Here is a 15,080-nt window from a genome sequence, read left to right as displayed (position 1 = left end):
GGGGTGATCCCCCAACACCTCTCTGAGGAAGGAGAACCTCAGGGGGTGATCCCCTAACACCTCTCTGAGGAAGGAGAACCTCAGGGGCTGACCCTTCTTTAAAGAACCACCTCAGAGGGTGATCCCCCAACACCTCTCTGAGGAAGGAGGACCTCAGGGAGTGATCCCCCAACACCTCTCTGAGGAAGGAGGACCTCAAGGGGTGACCCCAGCAAAGCTGGGAAGCCCAAAGCTGGAGCCTCCAGCCCCCCCTTCCCCCACTGATTCACTGGAGGCCAATGTGGGTCAGTTCCTCTTCATTTTTACACAGAAAAGGCAGATTTGGGGCAGGTGAAAGCCAATTCCCCAGCTCCAGCAGCTCCACAAAGGCAAAGAGAAGGATTCAGGAGCTGCTTCCTGCATGTCCTGGAGCAGCACAACCCAGCCCCCCCTCCAGCAGCTCTGTCCTGCTGTGTCCAACACCAAGGGCCCCTCCAAGCTGAGGAATCATCCCTGAGGAGGGGCAGGAGGCAGGGAAAGCCCATCTGCAGGGCTTGGGCAGCAGAGTGTCCTCGTTTCCCCTCTCATTCTGGGGGGGGCTGGGGCCTGGCAGGGCCCTTCTGCAGCAGGGCCAGGGTGTCCCTCTTCTCCACCCGCCGCAGCTGCTTCTTCTTGGCCCTCTTCAGCTTCAGCGGGTTCCGGATCTGGGGGGGAGAAAAAGTGCATTTGGAGGGAAGAGACATGGGCACAGTGGGGCTGTCAGCTTCCCAGCCCTGGGCATGGAGCTGGGGGATGGCAGAGCAGAGCTAGAGCAGAGCCAGAGCAGAGCCAGAGCAGAGCTAGAGCTAGAGCAAGAGCCAGAGCAAGAGTCAGAGCAGAGCAAGAGCTAGAGCAGGACCTTTGAGATCACTGAGTCCAACCTATCACCTACCACCACCTCATCAACTCAACCATGGCACCAAGCACCCCATCCAGTCTCTTCCTAAACACCTCCAGTGGTGGTGACTCCACCACCTCCCTGGGCAGCACATTCCCATGGCCAATCTCTCTTTCTATGAAGAACTTCTTCCTCACCTCCAGCCTAAACCTCCCCTGGCACAGCTTGAGACTGTGTCCTCTTGTTCTGGTGCTGGGTGCCTGGGAGAAGAGACCAACCCCCACCTGGCTACAACCTCCCTTCAGGGAGTTGGAGAGAGCAAGAAGGTCTCCCCTGAGCCTCCTCTTCTCCAGGCTAAGCAACCCCAGCTCCCTCAGCCTCTTCTCACAGGGCTGTGCTCCAGACCCCTCCCCAGCTTTCTTGCCCTTCTCTGGACACCTTCCAGCAGCTCAACATCTTTCCTGCACTGAGGAGCCCAGAACTGGACACAGGACTCAAGGTGTGGCCTGAGCAGAGCTGAGCACAGGACACAATGAGCTCCCTGCTCCTGCTGGCCATGACTCCAGAGCCTGGCTATGAAACCATCCAGATGAACCCAGAGCTCCTCCTTGGGAAACACCTCCCAGGTTCTCCCAGCCCTTGTGTTGGGAGAAGACCAGGAATGAATCCATCCTCACCACCATGCTGGGGCTGGGCAAGTCTTCCATGTGCACTTGCAGCCCAGAGAGCAAATCACCTCCTGGGCTGCAGCAAGAGAAGCACAGCCAGCAGGGCCAGGGAGGGGATTCTCCCCCTCTGCTCTGCTCTGGTAAGACTACCCCTGGAGCACTGCATCCAGTTCTGAAGCCTCTGTGCCAAGAAGGATCTGGAGGTGCTGGAAGGTGTCCAGAGAAGGGCCATGAGGATGAGCAGAGGGCTGGAACTGCTCTGCTGTGAGGACAGACTGAGGGAGTTGGGGCTGTCTGGAGAAGAGAAGGCTCCCAGGAGACCTCATTGTGGCCTTCCAGGATCTGGGGAGGGACTTTTGAGGCTGTCAGGGAGGGATAGGACTGGAGGGGATGGAGCAAAACTAGAAGTGGGGAGATTGAGATTGGCTGTGAGGAAGAAGTTGTTCCCCAGGAGGGTGGTGAGAGCCTGGCACAGGCTGCCCAGGGAGGTGGTGGAAGCCTCCTGCCTGGAGGTGTTTGCAGCCAGGCTGGAGGTGGCTGTGAGCAACCTGCTGTGGTGTGAGGTGTCCCTGCCCATGGCAGGGGGTTGGAGCTGGCTGAACCTTGAGCTCCCTTCCCACCCTGACTATTCCATGGCTCTCCACATCCACCCTGAGCTCCCAGGTCTCTTCCAGGTGGAACAGCCACGAGTTTGCTCACAGCATCATGCCTGGATGCCCACCAGCAGCATGTTGCCCTCACTCTGCCACCCCATTTGCTGCTCATCCCCATGCTGAGCCCCTCTTTGGTTTCCTCCAGCATGAAAGGGAAGCTCTGCCCTTCCCCTCAACCCCACTCTGGAGGACATCAGAGAAGAAAACCCTCCCGGCGTGGCTGGGGGCTGGCTGGAATGCCCCAGGCCTCCCGGTGCTGCTCACAGGAGGAGCCAAGGAGGGGAACTGGAGGTGAGGAGAGGAACTGAAGCAAAGTGGAGGCCCAGCTCTCCATGCTCTGGGGGCCACAACTCACCACTTGGACAATCTCTGCCTTCCTCTCGTTCTCCAGGCGCCGCTTGAGGTTCTCCTCCCTTCGCCGTTTCTTCTCCTGAGGGGGCAGCAGCAAAACATTGCCTGTGGGTTCCTCCACTCCCTCTGAGCCTCAACCCCAACCACTATGGACCCACCAGCACCACTCAAGGAGCTGCAGGGGCCGTGGCAGCCCAAGTGCTGTCCACCTGAGCGTGGAATGTGTGGCACAAAGCTCAGCTGGAGGCTGGAAGCCAGCCTGGGACCTCATCCTGCGTGGGTGATGTGCAGCTTGTGACTGTCACAGCCTGCACTGGGCACCAGGACAGGAGCTGCCACTCAGTGAGACCTGGCCAGGATGAAGAGGTGGCTGAGGAACCTCATGGAGTCCAACCAGGGCAATGGAGGGTCCTGCACCTGGGGAGGAACAACCTCCTGCAGCAGTACAGGGGAGGGCTGCTGGGAAGCAGCTCCAAGGAGGACCTGGCAGTGCTGGGGGACAAGTTGCCCACAAGCCAGCAATGTGCCCTGGTGGCCAAGGAAGCCAATGGTCTCCTGGGGGCATGAAGAAGAGCCCAGCAGGGCAAGGGAGGTTCTCCTCCCTCTCTACTCTGCCCCAGCCAGGCTACATCTGGAGTCCTGGCTCCAGTTCTGGGCTCCCCAGCTCAAGAGAGCCTGGGAACTGCTGAAGAGAGTCCAGGGGAGGCTCTGAAGGTGCTGAGGGGCCTGGAGCAGCTCTGTGAGGAGCAAAGGCTGAGAGCCCTGGGGCTGTGGAGCCTGCAGAAGAGCAGCCCCAGAGGGCAGCTAAGCAATGCCCAGCAAGAGCTAAAGGAGCTGTGGGGGGCAAGAGGCTGGGGCCAGACTCTGCTGAGTGGTGCCCAGGGCCAGGCCAAGGGGCAGAGGGCACAAAGTGGCAGGCAGGAGCAAGTTGTTTGGTGTGAGGGTGCTGGAGGCCTGGAGCAGGCTGCCCAGAGGTTGTTACCTCTCGTTCTCGCTGCTTCCCCTCCTGCAGCTGCCGTGCCAGGTCCTGGACAAGCTTCTTCTCCTGCCTCTCCTTCATCTTCCGTGCCCAGGAGCTTCGAAGGGCTTTGTCCTGGATCATGTGTGAGAACCTGGGCAGGCAGAGGGGTCGTGTGGCAGCTGGAGAAGGCAGAGCTCAGCTCCCCGTGGCTCACAGAAACCCTCCACAGCTGTGGTCATCCTCTATGGGGTTGGGGTCAGATAAAGGGGGCTCCTATGGGGTGTCTGTGGGCCAAAAGCCCTGTAGGGACTCTCCACCCAGAGCACTTGCAGAGCCTCCCGCCAAGCCTGAACCCAAACATAGCCCAGCCCCCACGACATCTCCCCAAAAAGCAACCCCCAGAGCTTCCCTCCGACCTCGAGAACCTCCCAGCAGCCCTACCTCCAACTGTAGACCCCAAAAACACTCTCCTCGGCCCCAAAGACCCCAACAGCAGCCTGCCAGTCCCTCCCCGCACCCACCTCTTCTTGTCGGGGTCCTTCCACACCCGCCCCGACTTGGGCCTGCCCCGCGGGATGACCACTGCCGCAGCCTCCTTGCGCTTCTTGGCGGCTTTCCGAGGCCGCCGGGCCGGGGCCGACACCGGGGCCGCCCCCTGGGGCTCCTCCATCCTCCACGCGGCGCCTTCCCCTTTGCGGCGCACGGTGATGACGTCAGAACCGCGGCGCAGCGCACCGCTGTTGCGCGCAAGCCGACATGCGGCCACCGCGAGGCCTCTGGCGCCATCTTGGTATTGGGCAACACCGCCCGCCTGCGCTATGGCGCTGGGTGGAGGCCGCCATCTTTGTGCCGGGCAGGGCCGGGCATGGGGGCGGCGTGTGCCGGGGGCCGTCCACCACCAGGCCCCCCTAATCCTGCCCGGTGAGGGCTCCCCCGATTCCTGAGCGAGTTCTGGAGACATCCGTGGCCTAGGCTTGGGCGAGAGGCCTTTATTGGGGTCCCAAACCACCGAGGGGAACAGCCACCGTCCCGGGGCCAGGGGCAGGGAGGTGCCTCCGGCCGCGGCCAGCTCCAGAGCCGGGCTCCGGGGAGGGCTGCCAGGGGCTCCAGCGGCTTGGTTGCGGTAGGGCTGAGGCTCGTGGTGCTCCTCAGCAGACAGCTGTGGGCTTAGCCGTGGCTACAGTGCCTGCGAGGAGAAAAATAAAAAGGGGGAAGTTGGGGGTCGTGCAGAGGAATTGCTGAGTGCCACCAGCCTGGGGCAGCCCCTTGGAGGAGGGAAGAGCAGGGGTAGCGCTGTCCCGGTCCTGCCAAAGTTCCCTGAGTCCCCCCTCCAGAGCCCCAGCCCCTCTCAATGTTCCCTGAGCCCCTCTCTCAAATGTCTCTGAGCCCCCCCCCCCCCAGAGCCCCCAGCCCCTCTCAAAATTATCTGAGACCCCCTCTCAAGGGTCCCTGACACCCCCCCCCCCCCAAGCCCCAGCCCTTCTCAGACTTCTCTGAGCCCCTCCAGAGCCCCAGCCCATCTCAGAGGTCCCTGAGCCTCCCTCTCAAAGGTCCCTGAGCTTCCTCCCCCGCCTCCAGAGCCCCAGCCCCTCTCAATGTTCTCTGAGCCCCCCCAGAGCCCCCAGACCCTCTCATAGTTCCCTGACCCCCTTCTCAGGGGTCCCTGAGCCCCAGCCCCTCTCAAAGGTCCCTGAGCCCCCCTCTCAAGTGTCCCTGAGCCCCATCCCCTCTCAAAGTTCCCTAAGCCCCCCCTCTCAGGGGTCCCTGACCCCCCCAGCCCCTCTCACCATGCGGGAGTAGTCCTGCTGCTTGAGGCCATGGTAGCCAAAGGCCACAGCAGCCACTGCCACACAGAACTCCAGGAGGTTGAAGATGACCAAGATGGAATCCAGCCCATGGCTCAGCTTCTACGAGGAGGAAGAGGAGGAGGAGGAGAGCAGAAGGCTCCTGCTTGCTGGCAGCAGCCCCCACCCCCATCCCATCCCATCCCATCCCATCCCATCCCATCCCATCCCATCCCATCCCATCCCATCCCATCCCATCCCATCCCATCCCATCCCCTCCCCTCCCCTCCCACGTGCTTGCTTGATCCCAGCCGGCGCTGGGAGGCTCAGACCCCAACCCCCCCCCCGGAGCAGGGCCAGGAGGTTCTACCTTGTTCTTGGGGTTGAAGCACCAGAGAGGTTTCAGGCTGTGTGGCAGGGTGGCCTGGCAGCCAGGGGTGTCCTGGGTGATGGCTGTGGTGTGGAGCAGGGTGGCCAGCAGCGTGCTCAGCACCACCCCCACGTTGACCACGCAGCAGGCCTTCACCTGTGTGGGTCAGCTCCAGTCAGCCAGCAGCAGCTTTGGCCCTCCTGCCAGGAGCTGGGGTGGGGGGTGAGAGCAGGGTGCCCACCCCTCCCACAAGACCTCTATGGGTTGCCAGGGAGCTGGGGGAGAAGGCTGCCTGGGGCTTGGAATCAGAGAATGGTCAGGGGCTGGAAGGGACCTCAAGGCTCAGCCAGTTCCAACCCCCCCTGCCTTGGGGTAGGGTAGAGATGGAATGGAATGGAATGGAATGGAAATAGAATAGGAATAAGAATAGAATAGAATAGAATAGAATAGAATAGAATAGAATAGAATAGAATAGAATAGAATAGAATAGACATAAAATAGGAATAGGAATAGGAATAGGAATGGAATAGGAATAGGATAGAATAGGATAAGAATAGAATAGAATAGGAATAGAATAGGAATAAGAATAGAACAGGAATAGGAATAGAATAGGAATAGGAATAGGAATAGGAATAGGAATAGGAATAGGAATAGGAATAGGAATAGACCAGGTTGGAAGAGACCTAGGGACACCTCACAGCACAGCAGGTTGCTCACAGCCACCTCCAGCCTGGCCTTCCAAACCTGAGCTCCACAAGCTGGCTGGATTCTGCTCACCCTCTCCCCCCCCCAGAACATAGAATCACAGCATCACAGCATGGTCAGGGTTGGAAGGGGCCTCAAGGCTCAGCCAGCTCCAACCCCCCTGCCATGGGCATGTGGCATGAGGGACACCTCACACCACAGCAGGGTGCTCAGAGCCAGCTTCAGGGCACAGCTTCCCTTTCATGCTGGAGGAAACCTAAGAGGGGCTCAGCATGAGGTTGAGCAGCAAATGGGGTGACAGAGTGAGGGCAACATGGTGCTGGTGGGCATCCAGGCATGATGCTGTGAGCAAACTTGTGGCTGCTCCACCTGGAAGAGACCTGGGAGCCCAGGGTGGATGTGGAGAGCCATGGAAGGGTCAGGGCTGGAAGGGAGCTCAAGGCTCAGCTAGCTCCAATCCCCTGCCATGGGCAGGGACACCTCACACCACAGCAGGTTGCTCACAGCCACCTCCAGCCTGGCTGCAAACACCTCCAGGCAGGAGGCTTCCACCACCTCCCTGGGCAGCCTGTGCCAGGCTCTCACCACCCTCCTGGCCAACAACTTCTTCCTGACATCCAATCTCAATCTCCCCACTTCTAGTTTTGCTCCATCCCCCCCAGTCCTATCCCTCCCTGACACCCTCCAAAGTCCCTCCCCAGCTTTCCTGGAGCCCCCTGCAGATCCTGGAAGGCTACAGGAAGGTCTCCTTGGAGCCTTCTCTCCAGCCTGAGCAGCCCCAGCCCCCCCAGAGGAGGTTCTGCTGTTTGCCTGAGGATGACTCCAAGCTGCATTATTCAATCCAGGTCAAATCTGCTCCTGGAGGAAGCAGCCTCTCTGACATCCTTTGTCCCTGAGAGTGACTCTGCCAGGCTCCCAGCATCCCATGGAGGCCCTGGAGGGTGGGGATGTGCCCACCCTGTGCCTGCTGGGCATCTCTGAGGGTGAGAAGAGCTTCTCTGCAGACCCTGGGGGGGGGAGTCCAGGCTGCAGGGAGGGGGTCTCAGAGCCAAGGGAAGGGGCAGGAGTCACAGAAGCAAGGAGTGGGGTGGCTTGGCCCTCCCAGGCTGGCCTCAGGGCACCCACTTACCAGCAAGATGTTCTCCCTTTTGTCACTCTCCACCAGCAGAGAGCCAGAGAGCAGGAGCTGCTCCAGGAAACAGAGGAGGAGGAGGTGGTCAGCAGCCAGGCATGGATCTCTGACCCCCATCCTGCACCTCCCAGCGCCCCCCTGGCTGGGCAGGGGGCTTTGGGGCTGGACCCAGCCCCTCTCCAGCCCCAGAGGGGACAGCCAGAAGTTGTGGGTGTACAAGGAGGTCCTGGGGAGGAGGAGATGCGGTTCCCGACCCCCCCACCCCCCCACCCCGGGTGGCATGGGGAGGAGGGGAGGCTCAGGAGTGTCCCTGCTTACCAAGCCCCCGAGCCAGAAGAGGACCCCACTGGCCACGGGGAGCGAAGGGGCCTCATGCTCTGAAGCTGTCAGGATGATCCCAAAGCAGATGTGGAGGAGCCCAGTGAAGATGTGGATGGTCTGGGGAAGGAGAGGGGAGAGGGATGCCCCTGGGCACTCCTCCCTCTCAGCCCAAGGTGCTGCCAGCACCAGCGAAGGGTGGAGGTCACCAGCGCTGTTAGCCCTCACCCACCCCAGCCCCGGTGGCACACCGTGCCCTGCCTGCCCCCTGCAGTGCCAGGAGGGGTCCTGGGGACAGCCTGGTGCGCTGGCACTCAGCACCACTGCGTGGCCTGGCCCTGGATGTCCCCAGGCAGGGGACAGGATGGTCCCCGGGGAGCCCTGCTTTGCACCCCGGGCGCCGTCTCTCACCCCCAGTATCCTGGGCTGAGCCCTTCTGAAGCCTCTGACTTGGAAGGAGGACACAGTGGGTGGGGGTGGCCTGGAGCCAGCAGCCAGCTGGGCTGCCCGGGGGTCTGTGGCTGGGATGAGCTCTGTGATGATCCTCACACCTCCTGCGTCGGTCACCGTGGTGGCTGCCATCGCCTGCGGGGCTGGGGAGCCTGGAAACACAGAACGCTTTGGCTGGCAGAGACCTTCGGGATCCTGGAGCCCAGCCCTTCCCCCAGCACTGCCAGGGCACCACCAAGCCACAGCCCTCAGCACCACAGCTCCACAGCTCAGGAACCCCTCCAGGGATGGGGACTCCACCACTGCCCTGGGCAGCCTGGGACAGGCTTGGACAACTCTCTAGGGAACAAATTGTTCCTCATGGCCAACCTAAACCTGCCCTGGGGCAGCCTGAGGCCATTCCCTCTTGTCCTGGCACTTGTTGCTTGGCACAAGAGCCCAACCCCCACCTGGCTGCAGCCTCCTTGCAGGGAGCTGCAGAGAGCCAGAAGCTCTCCCCCTCAGCCTCCTCTGCTCCAGGCTCAACACCCCCAGCTCCCTCAGCTGCTCCTCCCCAGCCCTCTTCTCCAGACCCTTCCCCAGCCTCATTGCCCTTCTCTGGCCCTGCTCCAGCTCCTCAATATCCTTCTGGGAGTGAGGGACCCTGACCAGCTCCCACCCTGCTGGGGGCCAGCACCTGGGACATGTCTACGTGAATGGTGACACAAGGAGCACCAAAGAGTCTCCTCTGAAGCTGTCCCACAGCCCATCCTGTACCCCTACCCCACAGCCCATCCTGTACCCCACAGCCCATCCTGCACCCCTACCCCACAGCCCATCCTGTACCCCACAGCCCATCCTGCACCCCTACCCCACAGCCCATCCTGTACCCCACAGCCCACCCTGCACCCCACAGCCCATCCTGCACCCCACAGCTCATCCTGCACCCCACAGCCCATCCTGCACCCCACAGCCCATCCTGCACCCCTACCCCACAGCCCATCCTGTACCACACAGCCCATCCTGCACCCCACAGCCCATCCTGTACCCCACAGCCCATCCTGCACCCCTCAGCCCATCCTGCACCCCACAGCCCATCCTGCACCCCTCAGCCCATCCTGCACCCCACAGCCCATCCTATACCCCTCAGCCCATCCTGCACCCCTCAGCCCATCCTGCACCCCACAGCCCATCCTGCACACCACAGCCCATCCTGTACCCCACAGCCCATCCTGCACCCCACAGCCCATCCTGTACCCCTCTGCCCATCCTGCACCCCACAGCCCATCCTGCACCCCTCAGACCATCCTGTACCCCTCTGCCCATCCTGCACCCCATCCTGCACCCTTCAGCCCATCCTGTACCCCTCTGCCCATCCTGCACCCCACAGCCCATCTTGTACCCCACAGCCCATCCTGTACCCCTCAGCTCATCCTGCACCCCACAGCCCATCCTGTACCCCACAGCCCATCCTGCACCCCTCAGCCCCTCCTGTACCCCTCTGCCCATCCTGCACCCCATCCTGCACCCCACAGCCCATCCTGCACCCCTCAGACCATCCTGTACCCCTCTGCCCATCCTGCACCCCATCCTGCACCCCACAGCCCATCCTGTACCCCACAGCCCATCCTGCACCCCTCTGCCCATCTTGCACCCCATCCTGTACCCCTCTGCCCATCCTGCAACCCTTCAGCCCATCCTGCACCCCTCAGCCCATCCTGTACCCCACAGCCCCTGCTTAGATACCTCCTTCAGCCTGGGCTTGCCCCCCTCCTCCTCCTCCTCCTCCTCTTCCCGTTAGAGGTCCCTTTGCTGCCCGGTGCTCCCTGGGAGGTGGGGCTGAGGCCAGGGCCAGGATCCTGCTGCCCTTTGCTCCCTGGAGGAAGTTTGTTCATGGAAATTTGGTCAGGCCCCTCTTGCTCAACGTGGTGGCTTTGCCAACAGAGGGACACCAGTGCAAGCCAGCAGGGCTGGAGGCTGAGGAAGGCACCTGGGGGTGCTGGTGGACAGCAGCTGCACAGGAGCCAGCAGTGTGCCCAGGTTGCTGATGGCATCCTGCCTTGGATCAGGAACAGTGTGGCCAGCAGGAGCAGGGAGGTCATTCTGCTCCTGTGCTCAGCACTGCTCAGGCCACACCTTGAGTCCTGTGTCCAGTTCTGGGCTCCTGAGTTTAGGAAAGATGTTGAGCTGCTGGAAGGTAAAAAAGGGCAACAAAGCTGGGGAGGGGTCTGGAGCACAGCCCTGTGAGGAGAGGCTGAGGGAGCTGGGGTTGCTTAGCCTGGAGGAGAGGAGGCTCAGGGGAGACCTTCTTGCTCTCTCCAACTCCCTGAAGGGAGGCTGTAGCCAGGTGGGGGTTGGTCTCTTCTCCCAGGCACAAGAGGACACAGTCTCAAGCTGTGCCAGGGGGAAGTTTAGGCTAGAGGTGAGGAGAAAGCTCTTCCCAGCCAGAGAGATTGGCCATGGGGATGTGCTGCCCAGGGAGGTGGTGGAGTCCCCATCCCTGGAGGTGTTCAGGCTTGGCTGTGGCCCTTGGAGCCATGGTGCAGCAGTCAGGAGGTGCTGGGTGGCAGGTTGGACTTGCTGATCTCTGAGGTCTTTTCCAACCTTATTGATTCTATGGTAAGGTGGGGAGGGGGGCTTGGACCCCCCGAGGTGGGCCCCCAGTCCAAGGTGTGTGTTGCAGGGGAGGAGTTGGATGCTTACCCCTTGGGAGACCCCGAGGAGGACACCTCCCTTACTGGCTTCTGGGTGATTGCTCTCCATCCCTGGCTGTGGACGTTGTGTTCAGGCAGCAGTGAGCCACAGAGCAGCTCTGGCATGGTCCTAATGAGCTCCTCAGAGGCGCTGGGACCACCTCGAGGCAGTGGTTTCCCTTCCAGGAGAGCAGAAGGCAGGGAACAGGACGTGGCATGAACTTTACAACCCCTCCTAGCCCAGAAAGGTCCTGAGGAAGCTCCTTAATTGCCTTTTTGTTTCCTTTGGACTTCTCCCTTCCTTCACAAGCACCTCAAGCCCGGGGGTCTGTCCCTGGGGGGGGGGGACAGGGAGGTGGTGAGGAACGGCTCCAGCCTGAGCCTGGGGAGATCCAAAGGGAGATGTGGTTGTTTCCGATAGGAAATGAGAGCTCAGCCTGGGAACAGAGCCACCACACATGGCCAGGGCCTCTCAAGGGCCATTCTTGGAGGCCCCTTCCTCCTTCCACTCCCCTCCAGGTCGACCAGAAGACAGCTTTTTCCTTCATGGCCACCATCCCCAAGTGCTCACCAAGAGGGCTGGGGTCCCCCTTTAACTGGCCTGGAAGGAGCTCCCAGCTGCCTTGGAGGCTGGGTGGGGGTGGGATGCTGGGTGCTGGTGTTCCATCTGCTCCCATCCTCCCCTTTCCCTGAGCTTGCTCCCAGATTCTCTGCTGCAGAAGGGAATAAAGCTCCCAGAGGGGTGATGTGGTGGAGAAGGGGCTGAGGGACAAAGGGGGTGGGGGAAAAATGGGTGAGGGAGAAAGGGGTGAGGGAGAAGGGTGAGGGAGAAAGGGGATGAGGGAGAAAGGGGATGAGGGAGAAAGGGGATGAGGGAGAAAGGGGTGAGGGAGAAAGGGGTGAGGGAGAAAGGGGTGAGGGAGAAAGGGGTGAGGGAGAAAGGGGTGAGGGAGAAAGGGGTGAGGGAGAGATGGGGTGAGGGAGAGATGGGGTGAGGGAGAAGTGGGTGAGGGAGAAGTGGGTGAGGGAGAAGTGGGTGAGAAAGAAAGGGATGAAGGGAAAATGGGATGAGGGAGAAAGGGGTGAGGGAGAAAGGGGTGAGGGAGGAAGGGGATGAGGGAGGAAGGGGTGAGGGAGAAAGGGGGTGAGGGAGAAAGGGGGTGAGGGAGAAAGGGGGGAGGGAGAAAGGGGTGAGGGAGAAAGGGGATGAGGGAGGAAGGGGTGAGGGAGAAAGGGGATGAAGGAGAAAGGGGGTGAGGGAGAAAGGGGGTGAGGGAGAAAGGGGGTGAGGGAGGAGGGGATGAGGGAGGAAGGGGTGAGGGACAAATGGGATGAGGTTGGACTCAACCTTCAGCCATGAAACTGGACACAGGAGGTGGTTTGAGGGGTGGGCAAGGCGGTGCAGGACCGATGGCCACGGCTCTGGGGGACACCACACACACAGACCCCGTGGGCTCTTTCCTACCTTGAATGCCTGAACTCTCTCTGAGGCTTTCTCTGAGCTGGTTCTTGGTGGAAGAGGAATACTTAAGGCCGAGGTTTTGGCATCTCTGGGCGTGGCTGTGGGTGCCCAGGGCTGGCCTCACAACACCTCGGTGGTCACGGCCATCGCCAGCCTCAGGGAACCCAACCGCCCTGCCCAAAGCAGGAAGGGCCAGGACCCCCCGCAGCCTCCAGCTGGAGCCTTCAGGAGCAGGTGGAGCAACTCTGGGAAGAGCTTTTTCCTTCCTTTAGACCTTAGGGGGAGCTGAGACTCTTGGTTTGGGAGCTATCCGGAGCTCAGCAGAGGCTTCCAGTGCTGGGATGAGCTCCCCAGCAAGGGCTGAGCCCCCCAGCAAGGGCTAAAGCTCTCCAGCAAGGGCTGAGCTCTGCAGCAAGGGCTGAAGCTCCCCAGCAAAGTCTGAGCACCCCAGCAAGGGCTGAAGCTCTCCAGCGAGGGCTGAAGCTCTCCAGCAAGGGCTGAAGCTCCCCAGCAAGGGCTGAAGCTCTCCAGCAAGGGCTGAAGCTCCCCAGCAAGGGCTGAAGCTCTCCAGCAAGGGCTGAAGCTCTCCAGCAAGGGCTCAGCTCCCCAGCAAGGGCTGAAGCTCTCCAGCAAGGGCTGAAGCTCCCCAGCAAGGGCTGAGCTCCCCAGCGAGGGCTGAGCTGTCCAGCAAGGGCTCAGCTCCCCAGCAAGGGCTGAAGCTCTCCAGCAAGGGCTGAAGCTCCCCAGCAAGGGCTGAAGCTCTCCAGCAAGGGCTGAAGCTCTCCAGCAAGGGCTCAGCTCCCCAGCAAGGGCTGAAGCTCTCCAGCAAGGGCTGAAGCTCTCCAGCAAGGGCTGAGCTCTGCAGCAAGGGCTCAGCTCCCCAGCAAGGGCTGAAGCTCTCCAGCAAGGGCTCAGCTCCCCAGCGAGGGCTCAGCTCCCCAGCAGCTCTCCAGCCCTGGGCCAAACCACTCACTGGTAGTACCAAAGCTGTAGGTGATGGCAAGTGGCCATGCCTTGGTGTCTCCTGGGAGCAAGGAGGCACCAGCAGCATGTCCTTGGCTTCTGAGCTTGCACAGGGGCTGGAGAGAAGCTCTCTGGCCACCTACCTCCAGATGTTGTTGGGTTTTCTCCCCAGGGACTTTCATCAAAGCTTTCTCTGTACCCCAAGCTGGAAAGCAATGGACTGGGCAGCAGCTCCCTGGAGTGATGACCCCCAGCCTGGGAGCAAAGGTGGTGCCACAGAGGAGGGGAACATTGGGAGGGAGCATCCCATTTTGGGTCCAGCCTGCCAGCCATCTCCCAGGCTCTTTGTCTGCTGGCTGGGAAGAGGGAGCCCAGGCAGCTGTGTCCTCCCCATGTTAGGAAGAAGTTGTTCCCCAGGAGGGTGGTGAGAGCCTGGCACAGGTTGCCCAGGGAGGTGGTGGAAGCCTCCTGCCTGGAGGTGTTTGCAGCCAGGCTGGATGTGGCTGTGAGCAACCTGCTGTGGTGTGAGGTGTCCCTGCCCATGGCATGGGGGCTGGAGCTGGCTGAGCCTTGAGCTCCCTTCCAACCCTAACAACTCTATGATCCACCTGGGAACATGGCACAGACAAAAACCAGCTGCTTTGGGGTGGTTTTTTCCCCTTCCTTTGGCAAACTCCCACCCCCAAGGCCTTGTCCTAGCAAATGTGGCTCTCTGGATCCCACCAGCCCTGAGAGACCCAAAGCATTTGGAGGCAAAGCCAAGCTGCTGCCTCTGGGTGGGTTTTTGTCTGGGGCTACAGAGTCCCTTCCCAGGAAGCTGCAAGGTTCTGGGAGCAGCTTTTCTGCCTTGGAATCTGTTTTCTTTGGATCCAAGCAGGCTTTTGGGGGCTTGGGAGAAAGGAATGTCTTTGGGGTTCCACCAGGCTCATAAACTTGTCCTGTGCTGGTGGGAAGAAGATGGCTGGGGGGGCGGGGAGGGAGTTGCTGGGGTGCTGAACTTCCCCAAGCCCTGAGCATCCAGCAAGCTTTCCTCAACCCTGAGCCCCCTGCAAGGTTTCCTTCACCCACCCCCTGCCCTCCAAAGGGATGTTGGATTGAAGCCACCAGCCTGGAGCCCTCTCCACCTCCATCCCTCTGTGCTGCTGGTGGGGCAGATGCCTGCTGCCAGCCCCAACGTGAGAGGGAAGAGGGAGGAAAGTCAGCACAGAGCCTTCCAGCTGGCCAAGGAACACCAGCACCAATTAAAATCCAAGGAATGTGTTGTAGTCCATCAAGCAAAGCCAAGAACTCCTGCCAGCAAAGGGCTGGAATTGCCTTGCCACCTCCTTCCAGCTGCTCAGCCAGACAGAGGGGGACGGGGTGGGGGAGAAAACAACAACAGCACAACCCCAACGCAAACCAACCCAGCTTCAGCTCCTGGCATCTGCTTCCAGACTGGCTGGTGACATCCTGCCTTGGGTTCCTGCCATCCCCCAGCTGGCCCTGGCTGGCTGGAGCCGTCAGGAATGCTTTAGGAATGTGGAAGAGGCGGATTTGGGAGGAAATGCGGCGTGGCAGGCGGCTTGGGGCTGGGAACGTGAGCTGCAGCTCGGGCTGCAGGGCACCCCGCCGCTGGCAGGGCCTCAGGAGGAGATCCCAGCATTTCCACGGGTGCTCAAGTGTTCCACAGCTGGGGCTGCAGTGGGATGCTGGCCAGGGTGGGCACTTGTTAGCAGCAGGGTGATGAGAGGGGCTC

General features: G+C 61.1%; 2 protein-coding genes across 2 annotated transcripts; both read right to left on the bottom strand.

Moving 5' to 3' along the window:
- Positions 1–279: 279 nt before the first annotated feature.
- CCDC86 (coiled-coil domain containing 86) lies at positions 280–4,198 on the bottom strand. Its single transcript, XM_068148610.1, has 4 exons — positions 4,011–4,198; positions 3,511–3,640; positions 2,533–2,607; positions 280–683 (listed from the first exon to the last, which is right to left on the bottom strand). The coding sequence occupies exons 1-4, from the start codon at positions 4,157–4,159 to the stop codon at positions 564–566; spliced, it is 474 nt and encodes a 157-aa protein (XP_068004711.1). The 5' UTR covers positions 4,160–4,198; the 3' UTR covers positions 280–563.
- A 265-nt stretch (positions 4,199–4,463) lies between these two features.
- LOC137446217 (membrane-spanning 4-domains subfamily A member 15-like) lies at positions 4,464–10,081 on the bottom strand. The gene is made up of 7 exons (XM_068148609.1): positions 9,974–10,081; positions 8,210–8,400; positions 7,799–7,918; positions 7,478–7,534; positions 5,644–5,799; positions 5,277–5,396; positions 4,464–4,675 (listed from the first exon to the last, which is right to left on the bottom strand). Exons 2-7 carry the CDS (start codon positions 8,378–8,380, stop codon positions 4,667–4,669), a joined length of 633 nt encoding a protein of 210 aa, XP_068004710.1. The 5' UTR covers positions 8,381–8,400; positions 9,974–10,081; the 3' UTR covers positions 4,464–4,666.
- Between the last annotated feature and the right edge of the window lie 4,999 nt (positions 10,082–15,080).

This window comes from Melanerpes formicivorus, unplaced genomic scaffold (assembly GCF_026170545.1).
Source record: "Melanerpes formicivorus ecotype bairdi unplaced genomic scaffold, bMelFor1.0.p_v2 SCAF_16, whole genome shotgun sequence".
Lineage (NCBI taxonomy): Eukaryota > Metazoa > Chordata > Aves > Piciformes > Picidae > Melanerpes > Melanerpes formicivorus.
This window is presented reverse-complemented; position numbering and strand designations above follow the sequence as displayed.